Consider the following 18,494-nt stretch of genomic DNA (forward strand, 5'->3'; position numbering starts at 1 on the left):
CGCCCTTGATGCCCAGTGCTTTGAGCTGGACAGGGGCAGGGGACTGCAGGCTTGTGCCCTCTGGAACCACAGCAATCCGGGGCAGCTGCACTCCAGGCCACAGCACGCGACCGCCCCCCCCCCCCCCTCAAGGCCCAGCATGGCCCCAGCCCCCAGGCTGCTGTGCCCACAGCCCTGTGGGATGCCGTGTGATCCCGGCTCTGCCACTGGGGAATGCACCTCACATCTCCCCCACCTCCTCATCCGAAGAGTATGCCACAGGGCCTGCCTCGTGGGCCCCTAGAGCCAGTGGCCCGCGAACCTAGGATTCTGCTCTGGTCTCCTGTACCTCCTGCGAGACGGATACCCTCGGTGTGCTGTGAAGAGGAAGTCAATGGCCTTACACTGGCTGTGTCAAAAACAAGCGAGCAGCTCGGCATTCCTCATCTCAGCACTCGCAGCTCAGCCCAGGCCTTTGGAGATGCAGAAAGAAGTCACCCCGGGGAAAGTTGTTGGAACCCAGGGGCCTGGAGAGAAGACCAGCAGAGACCATCCTGTGCCTTCCACGTAAGAAAGAACCTCAGTGGAAAGTTAGCTGCCTTTCCTCTGAAGAACCAACAAAATAAATCCCCTTTTATTAAAAGCCAAAAAACAAGCACAGTGGACAGAGGCAGTTCTCTGGGAGTGACGAAGCTGGGGCTCCAGCCTGCTGTTTATTGCCCTCGGACATTGTTGAGAAGACACCGCAGCCAGACGGGCTGCCCCCACCAGCATTTCCTGAGACCGCCCCCTTTTTTGCCTGAAGATCTGAGCTTCCAGCGGGAGCTCTGAGAGCTCCTCTGTCCAGACCAGTGCCTGCTATGACTACTGTGCCACGCTGACCCTTCCCCACCCCACCCAAGACACACACAGGTGCACACACACCCAACAGCTGCAGGCAGGTTTTCCCCAGCTTCCCTCCAGGCTCCTCGCACGTGGGGCTGGTACATGGTTGCACCTGCGACACAGGTTCCCTGTGAGTGAAGGGGACTGAAACCTCTCCAAGAGCCACCTGTACCCCCATTTCCTGTGGCCACCCAGGATTTGGGGCCTGGGTGTCAGGGTGGTCTGGAGTACATACCTTGCCATCACAGGGGAGCTGGCCTGGTCACTGGGGCACTGCAGGAGAGAAGGAGGCCATTCCACATGTGTCCTTCCCTGCCTTCCACCCAGTGTGTGTGTTGGGGTGGGTGCTGTAGCTGCTCCGGTAGTGGAGCCCAGAAGCCAGCGCCCAGTTGGCATGATGCAGCCAGTGCATTTCCAGCCAGAGCAGCTACTTGGGCCAGGACAGAAGAGCCAAAGCCCAGAGTGCCGGGTGCCCTGCTGCCCCAGCTCCCCAGGCTGCAGCGCGGGTCCTCACCTCGGACCTCCAGGCGGCACTGGCACTGTGCCTCGCCCTGTGGGTTGGTGGCCCTGCAGACGTAGACACCCCCGTCAAAGGGGCAGGGCTTTCTGATCTCCAGCGTCAGCACACCCTGCTTGCTGAACATGCGGAAGCGGGCGTCTCCTCCCAGGTCCATGCCGTTCTTGAACCAGGAAATCTTGGGCTATAAATCGGGTAAAGGACGGGAACCCTCTCAGGCTGCCAGGGGACCTGGCAGAAGCCCAGGGGGTCTAACATTGGTGCTTCGACTCTGGGACTCCCCCTGGAATCCCAAATTATGCCCCAAGGCTGGGAGTAAACAGGGAGCCAACAGTGAGTGCTGCGGCCCGGCCGCACCCAGAGGGGGAGGAAAAGCAGGAGACAAGCTAAGCCTTCTAGCCGCCCGCACCCCCGGGCAGGGATGTAGCACGAGACCCAGGAACAGCTCAAACGGGCTCACTAACCCAATCTAGCAATTTGAGAATGAACATTTTTTTAATGATAGAGAGTATAACCCACTGAAGAAAATTCATGAGGCCACACTGATAGCAATAGGTGAAGGAGTGAAGAGAAGAGGTAGCCCGCGGCCCCGCGCGGCCGGCCTGCAGCGGGGCCGGTGGTGCGCACCTTGGGGCTGGCGCGCACGGCGCAGCAGAGAGCGGCGTTGTAGCCCGCGATGACCGAGCGGTCCACCAGGGGGCGCGTGAAGCGCGGGGCCTCGTCGAAGTCCAGAGCCTTGTGGCTGGGCGGCTCGTACGCGCCCCCTGGCGGCGAGAGGACCTTCTACCGAGGCGGCCACACCAGGGGCCCTCCCCGGCCCCGCGCCCTGGGGTGGGAGCTGGGCGCAGCACCTGGCCTGGCGATGAGAACGGGCTCCCTGGTGGCGGCGGCCCCGTCACTGGGCCCCACCATGTTGTGGCTGAACACGCGGAAGTAGTAGCCGTTGCCGACGACGAGCTCCGACACCACGCAGTGGGTGCGCCGGTAGTGCTCCAGGACCGTGAACCACTCCTGCGGGGGAGGGGCTCTCTGCGGGCTCCCCTGGGCATCCCGGGACCCCCTCCCCCAGGGCAGGAGAGGCTGGGCACGTGCGCGCGGGCCGCGAGCTCACCATGCTCCTGCTGTCCGCTTTCTGCACAGTGTAGCCCCAGAGCTCCGTGTTGCCGAGGTCCTGCGGGGGCTTCCACTCCAGGGCCACATTGAAACCCCAGGCCTCAGTGACCCGAATGTCCTGGGGGGGACTGGGCTTGTCTGCAGGGGGAGGCACGCTCAGGCTCCCGCCTCCTGAGCCCGGGGTGGGGGTGGGGGGGAGTGGGGCGCACCCTGAGGCGGCGAGGTTGGCAGTGGGGAGCTCTGGGGGCCCCGGCAGCTGAGCCCAGGGACTAGGAGCGGGCAGGACCCAGGGCCACCCACCTACGACCTGCAGGACCAGCGTGGTCCTGTCCTCCATGCTGTCGATGCGCAGCGCCACCTGGTAGGTGCCCGAGTGGGCGCGGCGTGCCGCCCGGATGAAAAGGATGGTGTCCGTGGGGCTGGTACGGATGGTCACCTCCTCGCCCGCCAGGGGCTGCCCCTCTTTGGTCCAGGTGACCTGGGGCCGCGGCTTGCCCTGGGGCGGGGACAGTCCCGCTCGGAGCCCGGCTCTCCCGAGGCCAGTGGTGCCCCGCGGCGCCACAGCCTAAGACCCTCCCTCCGTGGGGACCGGGCTGCAGTACCTGGAAGGGAATTAGGAGGTTCACGGGCTCCCCGACTTTCCTCTGGATGGTCTGGCGCAGGTGTCTGGGCAGCTGGAGCCGGGGCCGCTCTGTGGGGCCCAAGAGGGTGGCTCAGCAGGGGACTCCCACGGCCCCACCCTGAGGCCCCCGTCTCCATTCTCTCTCGAGGTAGGGGAAGGCTGCAGCCAAGACAAAGCTGCCTGCCGGACCTCGCCCTCGGTCACCTCCCCCTCGCCACAGCAGCTTGCGTCTAACTAGTCGCAAGCGGCTTACAAAGCTCCTGCTTCCAGAAATGGAGGCGGGGATCAGAGAGGGTAAGTGAACTGTCTGAGGTCACACAGCTAGTAAGTCGCAGGCTGGGATACACATGGGGACTCTTGGAGCCCACGCCCCAGCCTGTTTCCACCCCAGTTTGCTGCCTTTTTCCAACCTAGAGAACCAGTCCTTACACCATCCATTCTCGTTGGGACACGGAATAGAGGACTGGGAAGTTGATCTCAGACGGGCAAGGTGACCCTAGTGACCTCCGCTCAGTCCTGAGGATGCGGAGCTAAGACTCACGGAGCAGAGCTCTGAGGCCACGGGCCAACGGCCCAGCATCCCTGCTGCAGAAGCGGGGTGTCGACGCGGAAAATCTAGGGCACCCTCCCCGCCAAGAAGTGCCCGCCCCGCGCCCGCCCGCCGGCCACCGCCCAGGGCTGCCAGGCGCTCACGCAGAATCTCCTGCACCGTCACGGGCTCGACGGTGGTGGCGGGCGCCCCCGGCCCGGCCACATTGTGTGCGCGCACCCGGAACAGCAGCCGCGCCCCGGTAGGCAGGTCCTTCACCAGCAGCGCCGGGCGCTCCGTCAGCCCCCGCACGGCCTCCACCCACTCGGAGCCTGCGGGCTGCCGGGTCAGCGCGCGCCCCACGCCCGCCCCACACCCCGCCCCACGGCCCACGGCCCACTGCCGCCCCACGCCCTGGGCCGGCGCTCACAGCCCTCGCGCTGGTACTCCACGCTGTAGCCGTCCAGGCCTCCCGCTCCCACACGCTCCGGGGACCGCCACTTAAGGGAGACGGTGGTGTCGGTGACATCCTCCACAGCCAGGTGCGTGGGCTCGCCGGGGGGGCCTGGGCAGGGAGGCGAGAGCAGCTGAGCGCCCCGGGAGGGTTAGGGTTAGGGTTAGCTGCGGACCCCGCCCCGCCCCCCGGGCCCCCACCCCACCCCTGCACCGGGCAGCACCCTCTGTAGGCTTCAGGAATAGGCCGGAAGCTCCATTAAAAGCAGGGGGAGTGCTCTTAGACAAGCTTCAGGTAGACCTTGCTACCCATCATAACCTGCCAACCTCCAACCAGAACCATTCCAACCAATCCTAAAGAACACCTAGGGCAATACATAAGATTCCACAAGGGTTCCAGGCACTAGAGTAACTTTCCAGAAACCTACAACCTCCAGATGGGTCCCTGGTCCAGATAAGTCCTGAAATCTAGCCCAGCCTCTCCAGAACATCAGATGGTTCCATCTCCCTACCCCATATTAGTGACAGACACTTCCAATAGCAAAAATTTAGAATTGCCATAGGCCAAGCACCCCTATAAGAGAGGGATGGAAAGATCAAAGGTGATGGTGGAATTATAGATAGAAGAGAGGACTTAACAAATGAATATGAATGCAGAATCATTAAGTTGATATCTCTTTTAGTCTCCAGTGTTTTAGAGCAGCTAGAAGTAAAAACCTAAAATTGTGAAATTGTAACCCATGTCAAAGTCTGAAATATGTTCTACAACTAATCGTGGTGCTGTGCTTTGAAATTTATAGCTTTTTTGTATGTATGCTATTTTTCACAAAAAAAAAAGGAAAAAAAGTCGACTGTGATGATTTAAAAAAGTATTTAAGCACTCTAGCCTCCTATATTCTGGAGAGGCTAGGAGGAAAAATATGAGAAGATCGTATGGTAGCTCAAGACAAACTCTGGTATCTGTCCTGTAACCATTTTTTTGAAGAGTGTTTAGAAAACTACTGCTTTTTTATTTCTTTGCTTTGTATATATGTTATACTATACAATTTTAAAAGTTTATTAAAAAAAAAGCAAGGTGAGAAAAAAATAAGGACAATAACTAACTATATAATGGGGGGAGTATGGGGAAAAATTGTGTAGACAGCAATACTAATGGTCAATGAGGGAGGAGTAAGGCATTGTGAGATGTATGGGGTTTTTTGGCTTTCTATTTCTTTCTGGACTGATGCAAATGTTCTAAAAATGATTATGAGGACAATACACAACTATGTGACGATATTGTGAGCCACTGATCGTATTCTAGTGTGGATGGACTTATGGTGCAGAAAGGTATTTCAATAAAATTTTTTTTTTTAAAAAAAGCATGTCTCTAGATGGGCTTAGAAACAGTCGAACCCACATCTATTAGAATGACTAAAACCCAAAAAGCTGACTAACCTGAGCGCTGGGGAGAATATGGGGCCACAGGGCTTCTCCTTCACAGCCGGCAGGAATGCCACCCCACACAGACCCTTTGCACAGCAGCCTGGCAGTTTCTTACAAAGTGAGATCCCAGTGCGGCCACCGCACTGCTGTGTACTTTCCCCAAATGAGCTGAAAGCTACGTCCACGCCAAAGCCTGTGCATGAGTGCTGTTGAAAGCAGGTTTTTCATAATTGCCAAAAATTGGAAGCAATCAAGATGTCCTTCAATAGATGAGTGGATAAATGAACTGTGTTACAATGGAATAGTGTTCAGTGATAAAGGGAAATGAGCTCTCGTGCCACAAAAAGACATGGAGGAACTTTAAATAGGTATTTCTAAGTGAAAGAAACCTGTCTGAAAAGACTACGCACTGATTGATTCCAACTACATGACATTCTGAAAAAGGCAAAACTATAGATAGAGACAAAAAGGTCAGTGGCTGCCAGGGGTTGGGGAAGAGGGAGTGGTGAACAGGCAGATCAGGGAGCATTTTTATGGCAGTGAAACTATTCTGTATGCTACTGTGACAGATACATGACACTGTGCATTTGTCAAAACCCACGCAACCCAGCAAGGCGGAGTGAGCCCTTAGTACCGATGATGCTTCACTCCTGATTCATTGCAACACCATAGCAAATGCACCACGTGAATGCAAGGTGCTACAAACTGGGGAAACTGGGGGAAGGGGCAAATGTGAGAACTCTTTGTACTTTCTGCATAATTTTTTTCCGTACACCTAATACTGCTCTAAAAAAATAAAGCTTCTTAAAATTTAAAACAAAACAACAGCAATTACGAAAGAGGGAGCTAAGGAGGAAAAGACACCCAAGAGAGCACAGACGCTGGTAGAGGTGGCGCCTCTGCATAAAGGTGATCTAAGAGAAGCAGACGCCCGCGTAAGACACGAAAGTCCCTGGAGCTGTGCTGAGCTGAGCTAAGTCCGAGCGACCAGAAGTCAACCTCCAAAGAGAGGCTGCCCCCTCTTCTCCCCACCGGCACAAGCCCTCTCAGCCGCGCCCCAAGCTGCCGCCCCCGCCGGCCTCACGCGCTGGCAGGGGATGGGGGTTAGGGGGTGAGACGGCACAGGTCTCCCGTCCCGCCCACGGCACGCGGGGCGTCAGGGGACATCGGCTCTCCAAGTCAGGCCTCCAGGGACGGGCACCCCGGCGCCCCAGCCACCCCCAAGCACCACGGCCCTCGCCCACCCGGGGTGGAGGGAGGGGCTGCGGGGCGGTTCCCATTTACCGAGCGTCTGCTGTATACCGATGCCCCGCCTGCTTTACCTCCCTTCGCCCCAACTGTGCTCTCTGGGAGACCCCAAATATGTGTCACATGAGGCGCCAGAGGCGAAGGGTCGAGCCGGGCCAGAGCCGTGGGTCTTGGCTCTACCCCCCACCTAACCTCGAGCAAGTAAGTCATTCGACTTCTCCGGGCCTGTTTCCTCATCTGCCCAACGGAGACGTGGCCCGCCCAGCGGGCACCGGCCAAGGGTTCAGGGAGAAGCCGGGTGGCGGGGCCGAGCTACCGGGCGCAGTGCCGCGGGCTCACCGATGGGCATAAAGGCCCGGGAGGCGGGGCTGGGCCTGGACATGCCGACCGCGTTGACCGCGTAGACACGCATCTCGTAGGCCACGCCCTCGATCATGCGCCGCGCCTCGTGGCTCAGCCCCCGCAGCAGGTCGAAGTTGAGGCGCATCCACCGGTAGCTCTTTTTCTTCTTGCGCTCCAGGATGTACCCTGGGGAGGAGGCGGCGTCGGGCGCGGTGGCCCCCGCGGCCCGGGCAACCCCGCGGCCCCGCGCCCCGGCGCTCACCCAGAACTGGCTGCCCGCCGTCGTGGGCCGGCGGCTCCCACCGCACCGTGCACGAGTCCTCGCCCACGTCGCTGATCAGGGGGGCCGCGGGGGCGTCCGGCACGTCTGCAGGGGTGACCGCCTCAGCGCTGCCCCAGTCTGAGCCACGGCCCCCGCCACCTCCGGACCCTGCGCCCGCTGCGCCCACCACTCTGCCCTCGGGGCCCCCACGACACTTGGAACCCCCACGCATGCAGCCGCGCCCCAGGAAATGTAGGTGTTTCTGCCTGCACCACGCCCCCCCGGGGTCTCCCTAAGGGCAGGACTGCGGTGAGCGCGACTCTGTGCTGAGGGTCCCCTGAGTGGGGCCCGCCGGCCTCACCGATGACCTTGACCGTGAGGTTGACCTGGTCCTCGCCCACCGGGTTCTTCACGGTGACCGTGTAGACGCCCTCGTCCTCCTTCTCGGCCCCCGCCACGGTCAGCACGCTGCGCTCCTTGGTGGTCTCCACGCGGACGCGGCCCTCGGTCTCACACAGCAGCTGGGGGGGCAGCAGGCGCTGGGGGGACCACTAGCAGGCACAGCCCCCCACCCCGCCTCCGCAGAGGCCCAGAAATGGCGGGGGGGGGGGGGGGGGGCCTCCCTGTCCCGGCTGCGTGTGAGGACGCTGGGGGGCCAGGCGGGGTGGCTACCCTTGCCGAGGCCCGTGGGGTGTGAGCACCCCCAGCGCCCCACTAGGGCGGGGACAGCGGCACTGCAGGAAGACAGCGAGGACAGAGGGGCCGCGTGCCAGCCACAGCTCGCTCACCTTCTTGTCAAACACCCACTCGTCATCCCCGGGGGCCTCGCGTGCTGGGCCCTTCTTCCCCTGAGAACAGAGGGGGTCCTGACTCAGCCTGGAGGGGGTCCCTGCCCAGTGTCCCCCCTCCTTTCCCACCACCCCTGCCCACTCTGCCCTAAGGAGGAAGTGGCCAGGCCTGGGCGCTCAGGGGTCCCTTGCACCCATTTTACAGGTGGAGAAACCAAGGTAGGGCCCACAGTACCTGTGTGAGGCTCTTCTGCCAGATCACCGTGGGGGCCGGGTCCCCGGAGATGGGCACGTCCAGGCGGAGCTTGTTCCCTGCCACCACCACGATGGTGTCCGGACTGCGGCCCGGGCAGTCCAGGTGGATCTTGGGGGGCTCTGGGGAGCAGGAGGCCCCAGTCAGAGAAAGGGGACGAAGACCCACAAGAGGGGTGCCTGGACAGAGCACAAGTCCTGGAGAGGGGGCTGCGAGCCCACCTGCCCAGCCCCGTGTTTTATTTTGTTTTCTTTCTAATCAGTTGTGTTGAGATATAATTTACACACACTAACATGCACAGATCTGTGCATACAGTTTAATGCGTTTTGACAACTGTATATACCTGTGTAAGTAACATACTCTTCCCCACCCCAATCAAGAGCTAGGAAGTTCCCTGAGAAGTTCATAATATCACTTCGTCCAGGGCAGCATTTCTCAGACTATGTTCAAGGGAACACCAATGCCTGCCAGGAAAAAAGCGTTCTCTAGCCACTGGGAAGCCTGGGGCAAAGGAAGTGCAGCCTGGTTCCAAGGAAGTGCAGCCTGGTTCCTTGCTGTAGGACTTCTCAGAACCTCCAATGTGCTAATGCACCTTCTCCATCATTCAGATGTGGAGCATCAGTGTTTCCCAAACTTATTTCCCCAGGGAACTCGTTTTGAATGGAGCATCGTACCATGTACTGGGCACCGACCTAGAGAGCCTCAGCCTGGCCCTTTCTCCTGAAACAAGGACTCTAAAATTTACCTAAAGCTTAATCTAGAAGCAGGAGGGGCAACGTCCAAAAGAAGAAAGGGTTTAGTAATAAAATCTCACACCTGTGATGCACTGGACGGCTCGCACACACGGTGCTATCTCATTTCCCCACCTCCCTGTGGAGAGGGCTATTAGGGCACCCATTACAGAGTTGGGGAAACTGAGGCTCAGGAAGATTATCCCTGGCCTGTGGCTGTGGGTGGCCAAGCTGGGGCTGAGACTCAGGACCGCGACATCCAGACCCCAGCTCTTTTCTCTGCTTGTCCCCATGGTAAGGAGAGGTGGGGGGGCGTGGGAGCAGGGAAGTGGAGGGTGCTGAGGCAGCACATGGGCTGGAACTCACCCTGCCTGGGCACAAAGTCAATCTTGACCTCTGCAAGAGAAGGAAGAGCAAGTGGCATGGGGCCAAGACAGGGCCCAGTGAGAGCCACCTGGCCCTGCTGCCGGCCGCCCGCCGCCCTCCCAGCCCCCCGCAGAGGCCCACCCATGAAGTGGAGCTTGGCCGACAGGTTGCAGGCGAAACCCTCAGGCACGAAGCTGTAGTCGGCCTCGTCCGCGGGTGTCACATCGTCAATGGTCAGTTTGTGGACACTGCAGGGCAGTGGTGGCTCAGGGGACCCGTGGGCCACCCAGCCCTGACCTCCCGGACACCCTGGCCGGGCCCCCGCGTGCCCCCTCCTCCTAGCTCGCGGGAAGTCTGGGTTTTTGAAATGCTTTCTGGCATTCCCAGCCTCCTCTCTTGGTTTCAGAAGTAGACAGTGCAGGAGTGGGTCTCAACCACCTTGTCCCCTGGGCTGGGGCCTCGGAGGCCGGCCAGGAACTCAGGCCCAGCACGGGTTGCCCAGATGCCCGGGCGCGGGAGGGGCGCGCGGGAGGGGCTCGGGGGGCGGGTTCTGGGCAGAGCCATAGTGGGCACCGGGCGTGACCCTGCTGCCCTCTCTGTCTCTACCTCCGCTGCCTCTCTCTGTCCCAGGTGCAGTCTTGCCTTCTCTGTGTCTCTCCTCTGCCTCTACATGATATCATTCTCCTTTCTGCCTCTACCTCCACCTCTCTCTCCATCCACCTCTATTTATCTGCCTGTCTCTGTTTCTTTCCTTTTCTCTTACCTCAGCCTCTCCGTCTGTCTGTGCCTGTCTTTCTGTCTCTACATCTGTCTCTCAGTTTCTGTTTCTGTCTCAGTCCCTTCTGCCCACCTCCTGGCACCCCCCCCCGTCCCCCTCAGGCACCCCCTCCTGCCTCCCCACCACCCCCTCACCGCCCGATGTGCGACGCCTTTATGCGGCCGTCGGGAACCAGCTCCTTCCCGTTCCTGAGCCACACGCCGCGCACGTTCTCATCGGACACCTCGCACTTGAACACGGCCTGGTCCCTGGCGCCCACCGTCAGGTCGGCGATGCTCTGGTACACCTCCAGCTTTTTCTCTGGGGGGCAGGTGCCGTGAGTGCTGGGGGTCGGGGTGCGCCTGCCCAAGTGCACGCGCGCGTGTGTGTGTGTGTGTGTGTGTGTGTGTGTGTGTGTGTGTGCGCGCGCGCGCGCACTCGAGCAGCCGCAGGTGTGCGGGCCGCCAGCTGACCCAGGCCATACGCTCCCGGCAGCTCTGGGCGGTCACCTCGGCACCCCCTTCTGCAGGTGAGAAAGGGGGGGCCCGGCTGCGACTGACCTGGCCGGGTCCACGCAGGCCTTGGGCTGGGTCTTGCCAGATCCCTGCGTGCAGCCCCGCGGCGCCCCGCACGCCCCCTCTCCGCAGCGCCCCGCGCCCGCCCCGCGCACCCTGCACGATGAGCTCGGCCAGCGCCTGGCCTCCGCTGGCGCGCAGCGCGTAGTGGCCCGCGTCCTCCAGCGTGGCCTCGTGGATGATGAGGTGGTGTCTGCGGCCGTCTTTCTTGAAGCGGTACTTGAAGGTCTCCTCCCGGGTCAGCTCCACGCCGTCCTTCAGCCTGCGGGGCAGGCGCGGGGTTGGCGGCCACTGGGCACACGCCGGGACCCACCCCCGTACCGCCCCCGCCCCCGCCGCCGCAACCCCCCACCTTGCACTCACCACTTGACCGCGGCGCCCTCCTCCGACACCTCGCCCTCGAACTCCACGCGCTGCCCCACGGTCGCCAGCTGGTCCTCCAGGGCCCGCGTAATCAGCACGGGGGGCTCTGCGGGGGGCGGGGGTGGGTGTGCGGTCCCTCGGACCCCCGGCTCCCCAGACCCCCGCCGGCCCCAGGCCCACCTTGGACGAAGAGCTCGGTGCTGCACCTGTCACCGCCCGCCACGCACTGGTAGGCCGCGTCGTCGGCCAGGGAGCACTGAGTGATGGTCAGCGTGCGCCTGCCGCCCGCGCACTCGCAGATGTACCTGCGGGACGCAGGGGACGCGCTTGGCGCCTGGCCGGCCGGCCCCAAAAAACCCCGTGGGAATGCGCCCGCCGGGACCCCCCAGCCCCAGCCTTCCCGCGGCTGCACTTACTTGCTGGGGACAGGAGGGGCCGTTGGAACGTTCCAAATGGGAGGGAGCGATCCAGGGACGTGGATCAGGAGGAAAGGCCGGGCCGGAGAGACAAACAGACGCCGGGACTTTGAGCACTGAGAGGAGGTGGGGGCGGCAGGGGACCCGCGTGCCCAGAGCGGCAGGGGGAGCGGGCGGGGGAGCAGCTTTCCCCTCCCCACCCCCACCCCCCGCGCGCCCTCCAGCCGGGCACCCAGGACCCACCTGCCACTCATCTGGATCTCCTGTCCGTTCTTGAGCCACTTGACCTCGGCGTCGGGGTCGGTGAGCTCCACGGTCAGCCGCACCTTGCGGCCCTGGCGCACCTGGTAGGCGGGCTCCAGCTTCCTCTGAAAGGCTGAGCCACCGCGATGCGCTGGCCGCCCGCGCCCCCCCCCCCCCCCCCCCCCCCGGGCCTGGCCCCCTTCCCCGCGCCCTTGCTTTCTCTGTCCGTCTGGCTGGTGTGCACGTCTGCCTGTCTGTCCTGTTTTCCTTGCAGTCCCCTCCACCTGCTCAGCTCACGGGGCCAGGCCAGCTTAGGGGCCTCCAGAAGGGCAGGGAACCCTCCAAGAGGTGGGTCAAGTGGCCCTTCTCTGCTCTCAGCCCTGTTTCCACAGGAACCGCAGCCCGTGTGTCCCCTGGGGTGCCCCCCACCCCCACGGACTTGGTGCTCCTGGCGCAGGTGGCACTGCGGCCCCCATGCGGCAGAGGGACACGGGCTGGGGAGAACCCGCCCAGGGCCACGTGGTGGAGTTGGGGGTGGGGCGTGGTTTCGCACCCTGGCCGGACACTGGTCCAGGGCCCCCAGAGCATGTGAGGCGAGCTCTGCTGCTGCCCTATGACCCCGCTCCTTAGCCACCTCTCTGTGCCTCAGTTTCCTCATTTGTAAGAAGGGCAGCGATGAGAAGTGACAAAATTGTAAACGCTCAGTGCCTGGCCTGGAGGCGTCGGGAGCAGCGAGTAGATTTCCACTTTAAAGGGGGGCTGTGGGGGGGGGGTCAGGAATCCAAGGAGATGCCCTGTGGCAAGGAATGGTGGGGGCTGGGGGCTAAGTCTCCTCTCCTCCTGTGCCTGGTGTCTGGGAACACCCTGGGTGCGGGGGGCACATAGCCCACCCTGCCTCCCCCGCCACCCCTTGAAGGGAAGGGCCAGCCTGGGCCCCCTTTGACCCTCCTGGGGGCCACTAGCTGGTTGTGTGCCGGAGAAGAAGAGACTCACCCCGCACCTTCTCATCGGTTGTGGGGGGGGGGGGCAGGGGGGGCAACCCGACTGTGACTCAGTGAGGAGGGTTAGCCTGGCTTGGAGGTGTCTCTGGTTAACCTCCTCCCTTCTCTTTGTCTGTGTGGAAAGGGGCTAACCTGGGCTCTCTGGGTTTTTCTCACATAAGTTGGGGTGAGCCTGGGCTCCTCCTTTCCCGGGTGTCTCTGGGCTAAGCTGGACTCTCCTCTTCTTCCTCCATGTAGCACGGTGCGGGCACCGGCCCATCCCTGTCCTTTTCCAGGTGGGCGAAGCTGCGCCTTCCCTGCATGGTGCTGGGTAAGCTGCACCCTCCCTGCTTGGCGCTGGGCAAAGCTGGGCCCTGCCCCTTCCGGCCCACAGCCGGCTAACCTGCACTCTTCCTCTCGTCCCGCTTGATGCCCTTGAGCCTCCTGAGCAGGCCGCGCAGGTCGGTGACGCCGTACTGGAGGGCGAGGCGCTCGTACTCGGACGGGGCCGCCTGGCGCAGGATCTCCCACACGTCCTCCTCGGCCGGCGCCTCCAGCTTCGCCTCACTGCATCCCCAGCCCACGCGAGAGGCCTCAGGGAACACCCCGGACCCCCCCCCGGGGCAGGACCGCAGCCCCCCTCCCCTTCCCCGGGGCCTCATGCACCCCTCACTCTCTGCCCTGACCCCAGCCCGGTGGGGCAGCCGCAGCTGGGCAGGGGTCCCAGGCCAGGCCTGAGAGCCAAGGGGTCTAGGGCTCACGAGAGGGGCTGGGCCCAGAGGAGCTCCAGGTGCCGGGATCGGCGGACACTCACCGAGGGGTCCGGAAGCTGCTGCTCCAGGCGGGGCGGGAGGAGCAGTGCACTCATTAGAGGCCTGGGCCCTGCCGGGACGCCCCCGCCCGGTGCCCCCATCTGCCCACACGGCGCCCCCGCGATGAGCACAGCCCCTCCTGAGCTTGGAAGGTGGGCTTGGGGGGACCCGAGAGCCAGACACCCACACGGGTGGCCACCCCAGGACTGCCTGCTTCCTGGGCCCAGCTCTCTGCACCTGCCCAGTGCCTGCAGCCCCCAAGCCCCCAGACCCCATTTCTTACTCTCTGGGAGGCAGCAGCAGCAGTGTGGAGGGAAGGGAGGAGAAGAGGGGAAGCAAAGTCAGTGGGTGGGCCGGGCCCCGCCTGGGCTGAGACTTGCCCCCAAGCTGCGCCCAGGCACCCACCTCTTCCTGAGCAGTGAGCTGAAGTCCAGAGTCCCTGCATCGTCGTGGCCTTCGCTGCAGAGAGACATCCCCCCCCCCCACCGCCATCGCCAGTGAGGCCGCGGTGGGGCCCGTGAGGGGCGGGAGCATTGGGGGAACTGGGGGCGGGGGAGAGGGTAGGTGGGGCCTCCGGGGCTTGGGGGGAGCCAGGAAGGGGTACCTGGTGCACCGACCACCTCCGGCCACGCTCCTGTCGGGGGTAGACGTGGTGTCTTCTCCTGCCAGGGGGGGTGTCACCTCCACCCCCGCTGGCCCCCGCTCCCCCCCATCCTCCCCCAACCCCAAGGAGAGTCCCCACAGCCACTCACGTGCGGCGGAAAGCTGACCGGAGGTCCAGGTCCCCAGGCCCTATGGCCTCTGGGTTCAGAGGGGAAGGACTTCAGCGGCGGCTTCCCAGGGACCCTGCCCTGGCCCCTCCAAGAGTCTGCAGGGCTCTCCCCAGGCCACGCTCCGGCCTGTACCAGGGCCAGGGCCCTGGGGCAGTGGGTCAGCCTGGGGTCCCCACTTCCCTTCCAGGCGGGGGCCTCCCACCCAACCTGCTCGCCAGACACCCAGACGCTGCTGGGCCCGGCCAGGAGCAGGGACACACGGGCGATGCAATGTCCCACCCTGCCACCAGGCGCCCGCCCGTCCTGAGGCGGGACGGAGCCCGGGCCCTGCGCCCTCACCGTGGACCGTGAGGCTGAAGTTGCAGCTGTCAAACTTGTCCTTGGTGGCCACCTCGCAGCGGTAGCCGCCGGCTGAGGATGGCTGGGCATCGGTGATGTGCAGCTCGAACAGGTAGGCCTGGGGGAGGCAGGGGCTGGGGCGCCGGCGGCCAGGAGGTTTCTCCCCACCCCCCACCCAACCTCTGCACGCTGCGCACAGGAGAAAGGGGGTCCCACTCGGGGGCCAGCAGGGCGGGCGGTCAGGGGCCCGGGCTCCAGGCCGCACCCCCGTGGGCTCCCGCCTCTCGCTTACCTCGTGCCTGTGGTGACGGACGTTCTGCTGGATCCCTGAGGGCCCCTTGAGCCCTGCCCCCCACCCCCCAGGGCTGTGTTCTGGGCTCTCCACACCGTCCTGTCCCCCCGCCATCCCCTGCACCCCTGCCCCCAGCCACCCCCCTGTCCTGCAGCCCGTGCCCCTCCCCAGGCCACCCCTGTGCCAGGCCCACCTTGCTGGCGCGGTCATAGCTGTCGCGTAGCTGCAGGTGCTGGCCCACCTTGCTGCTCAGGTCCACCCACTTGCCCTTGAACCACTTGACCACAGGTGGTTTCAGGAGGCTGGCCCCAGCCACGCGGGCTGAGAAGGTGATGCTGCCGCCTGCGGGGAGGGGGCCCAGCTGCCGTGGGGGGCCCGGCGGGCATGGGGGCGTCTGGCTGCCTCCCTCCCCGCCACACCCTTGGGTGCAGCTGCCCAGCACTCACCCGCGGTCACCTCACCATCCTGAGGCCGCATCACAAACAGGCCAATGGGGTCATCGGGGGTGCTGGGGCATCCAGGGGCAGGGCTCTCGGGGGCAGCCGAACTTGACCCTGTGAGCAGAGGCCTCTGGGACCTGCCCTGGGACATCCTGCAGCCGGTCCTGCCCTCCCTGCAGCCCCCTCACCTTCAGGCCTTGCAGAGCTTCCTTCCGGCTCAGCAGCCGGGGCCAATGCCCCCCCCGGGGCTCCCGGGGCCTCAGTAGCAGCTGGGGCGATCTCTGCCGTCTCTGGAGGGGAGCAAGTGGGGAGCAGCTCCTAGCCAGAGACCACCCCACACCCTTCGGCCCTGCCCCAGTCTCTGCAGGCTCCTCCAGAGTAGACAGGGCTTCATCTGTCCCTCCCCTTTCCTCCTTCCCCTCCATGACACTTCTCACCCCTTGCTAGCTCCCTCCCCTCCTCTCTCCTCCCGTCCTCTCCTCCTCCTCCCCTCCTCCTCCCCCTTTTCCTCCTCCCCTCCTCCCCTCCTCCTCCCCCTTTTCCTCCTCCCCTCCTCCCCTCCTCCTCCCCCTTTTCCTCCTCCCCTCCTCCCCTCCTCCTCCCCCTCTCCTATCCTCCCCTCCTCCCGAGCACCAGGCCAGGCCTCTCCTGCAGATGATGTCCCATGCTGGGCTCCTGTCCCTGCTGCGTCATCTGGGGGGGGGGGGCGGGGAGCTGCCGGCCCCTGGCTTCCCTTGCCGTTGTCTACCCTCACCCACTGCAGGTCTGCCCTGAGCAGCTCCGGGGTCCGTCTGTCCCTTCCTTCCCTCATGAGGCTGCAGCCTCATCCAGCTCCCTAGCTGGAAGCTCCACCACAGGCTACCAGGGGCTTCCCTGCTGGCCTGAGGCCGGTTCCCATGGGGCCCCCAGAGGCGGCTTGTGCCCTTGTGCCTGGTCCTCCCTGCAGTGGGTCCTCCCCCGGGGGCATGCCCAAGCCAGGAGCCCTGGGGTGCTCAGAGCGGCTGGGCCACAGAGAACAGGGGCCCGCACCCTGCAGGGGGGAGGTGGCACTGCCCTTGTGCCGGGAGGTCGACCTCAGGGACGGGTCTGCCCTTACCCGCCTCTGTGACCTTGAGGTCAAACTTGACCTTGGAGGAGCCGGCGATGACCGTGTAAGGGCCCTGGTCGGCGGGACCCACGTCCCGCACTGCCAGCGTGTGCTTCGTGCCCTCGGTGGCCAGGCTGTACTTGTCGCCCGTGCTGATGTCACTGCCTGCCCGCTGCCAGCGCACTTTCAGGCCCGCCCGCTCTGTCTCGGCCTCGAACACGGCAGTGCCGCCCGCAGCCACCTCCGCTGACTGGGGCTTCTTGCTGAAGGCCGAGGCTGAGGCCCAGACGGGGCTGAGGGACGCCCGGACCCCCCCCCCCCCCCACCGGCCCCCACCAAGCCTGGGGAGAGGCCCTGGGCACGCGTCCCCCCATTTAATGCTCCTTCAGCTCCAGGAGGGGGGCAGCGCTTAGGTCCCTTTCCCAGATGAGGACATGAGGCTCAGAGGGGTTAAGGGGCTTGCCCAAGGTTACACAGCCAGTAGGCGGGAGAGCTGGGGGTGTGGTCTGGACCCCCCACAGGCCAGTCTGGGTCCCCAGGCAGGGGCAGGTGCTCAGGCTGCTTGGAGTATGGCTAAATTTATCCTCCAAGGGCCTGGGGCTGAGAGTCAGCAACTGAGATAAAAAGTTGGCCTGGGGTGGGGAGGGGTGGGACACAGGGTGCCTGCCCCAGTGCCCTTGGTGGGGGCACAGGCCGGGACCAGGACCTGGGAGGTTGGGGGCCCTGTTCTACCCTCAGCCGGGGGCTCCTGGGGCCCCATGACCATCAGCCCAGAGTGGGGGCCATGCCCAGTGTGGAGGTCACAGGGCTGCAGAGGGAACTGCTTAGCTGGAAGGAGGCTTGCGGGCCTCCGCCCATCCCCTCCTTGTCCAGATGGGAAAACTGAGACCCAGAGAAGGGGGGAACCCTCCCGCCCGCAGCAGCCTTTCCCACCAGGCCAGGCCTCCCTCCTGAAAAAGGTCCCAGATGGGGGAGGGCACCCTGGGACTCAACTCCCCTCTCTGTGCTCCAGCCCTGGGTCCAGCCTCACCGTCCCCTGAAGCAGGAAGGGACCTGAGCCTCAGGAAGGGGCCCGAGGCCTGTCGAGTGTTGCATTCCCCACCTCCTCGGGAGCCAGCTCCTAGCCCTGCCCCCCAAATGCAGACACCCCACCCTCCCTGCACCCCACTCGAGCCCAACCCCGGCCTGGAGCTACCTGGCTTCTTCCCTGGTTCCGGCATCTTGGGAGCGACCACAGCAGGCACCGAACAGTCCCAGGCTGTTCGCAGAGGGATGGCGGGCAGCCCCCGCTATATAACGGCCCCGTCACACTCCCTCCCCCGGTCTCCTTATCAGCCTCCGAGCAGCCTCCCGCTAAATATAGACAAATTCCAGGGAGCCCAGGTCTCTCTCGGGGTGGAGAGGGCAGTGGGAGGGTCTGGGCCATTGTTCCTTTCCTCTTCCCCTCCCCCAACACAAATAGGACAGCTTCTGTACCCCAATCCTCAGTGCCCTCAGGGGTACCCAAGCCCAGTCTGTGTGACTATCTGACAGGCAAATTGAAGGTGGAAAGTGGGCTGGACCTTAACCCTGAGGCCGGCAGGTGGCTGTGTGACTTGCCAGGCAGTGAGGGGCCGGGTGGGACAGTGGGGGGCCAGGTGGGACAGTGGGGGGACCGGGCGGGACAGTGGGGTCTGGGTGGGGCAGTGGCAGGGGTGGGGGGAGGGGGTCTGGATGGGGCAGTACCAGACCAGATGGGGCAATGTGGGGCCGGGTGGGGTAGTGGGGGGGCAGTTGGGGGCTGGATGGGGCAGTGGGGGCCAGTGGGGGACCGGGTGGGACCGGGCGGGGCCGCACTGGGCTTTGTGGGGCAGTGGGTTGGGTTGCCCATGGCTGGCACGTGCCCTGAGGTGGGCAGCCCCCGA

At 63.8% G+C, this 18,494-nt stretch overlaps 1 protein-coding gene across 1 annotated transcript; it reads right to left on the minus strand.

Annotated features, from left to right (window-relative positions):
* Positions 1-653: 653 nt before the first annotated feature.
* MYBPC3 (myosin binding protein C3) lies at positions 654-17,922 on the minus strand. The gene is made up of 34 exons (XM_077114613.1): positions 17,786-17,922; positions 16,600-16,866; positions 15,692-15,793; positions 15,510-15,617; positions 15,257-15,405; positions 14,772-14,889; positions 14,412-14,460; positions 14,264-14,293; positions 14,065-14,118; positions 13,662-13,682; positions 13,251-13,414; positions 11,868-12,000; positions 11,625-11,627; positions 11,389-11,513; positions 11,209-11,314; positions 10,941-11,107; positions 10,426-10,591; positions 9,655-9,761; positions 9,514-9,543; positions 8,399-8,538; positions 8,164-8,223; positions 7,737-7,896; positions 7,376-7,480; positions 7,111-7,299; positions 4,076-4,210; positions 3,810-3,977; positions 3,097-3,185; positions 2,795-2,990; positions 2,493-2,632; positions 2,233-2,392; positions 2,009-2,145; positions 1,379-1,565; positions 1,100-1,137; positions 654-976 (listed from the first exon to the last, which is right to left on the minus strand). The coding sequence occupies exons 1-33, from the start codon at positions 17,808-17,810 to the stop codon at positions 1,127-1,129; spliced, it is 3,801 nt and encodes a 1,266-aa protein (XP_076970728.1). The 5' UTR covers positions 17,811-17,922; the 3' UTR covers positions 654-976; positions 1,100-1,126.
* Positions 17,923-18,494: the final 572 nt, after the last annotated feature.

This window comes from Tamandua tetradactyla, chromosome 8 (genome assembly GCF_023851605.1).
Source record: "Tamandua tetradactyla isolate mTamTet1 chromosome 8, mTamTet1.pri, whole genome shotgun sequence".
NCBI classification, from domain to species: domain Eukaryota; kingdom Metazoa; phylum Chordata; class Mammalia; order Pilosa; family Myrmecophagidae; genus Tamandua; species Tamandua tetradactyla.

Bases quoted from the DNA above. Each gene is read 5' to 3' on its own strand.
- MYBPC3 (XM_077114613.1), bottom strand. From the start codon at position 17,810: ATGCCGGAACCAGGGAAGAAGCCAG. The intron at 14,890-15,256 runs GTGGGCCTGGCA...TGCCTCCCCCAG, and splicing joins GCTATGACCGCGCCAGCAAG to GCCTACCTGTTCGAGCTGCA. The intron at 11,108-11,208 runs GTGAGTGCAAGG...CCTGCCCCGCAG, and splicing joins GAGGGCGCCGCGGTCAAGTG to GCTGAAGGACGGCGTGGAGC.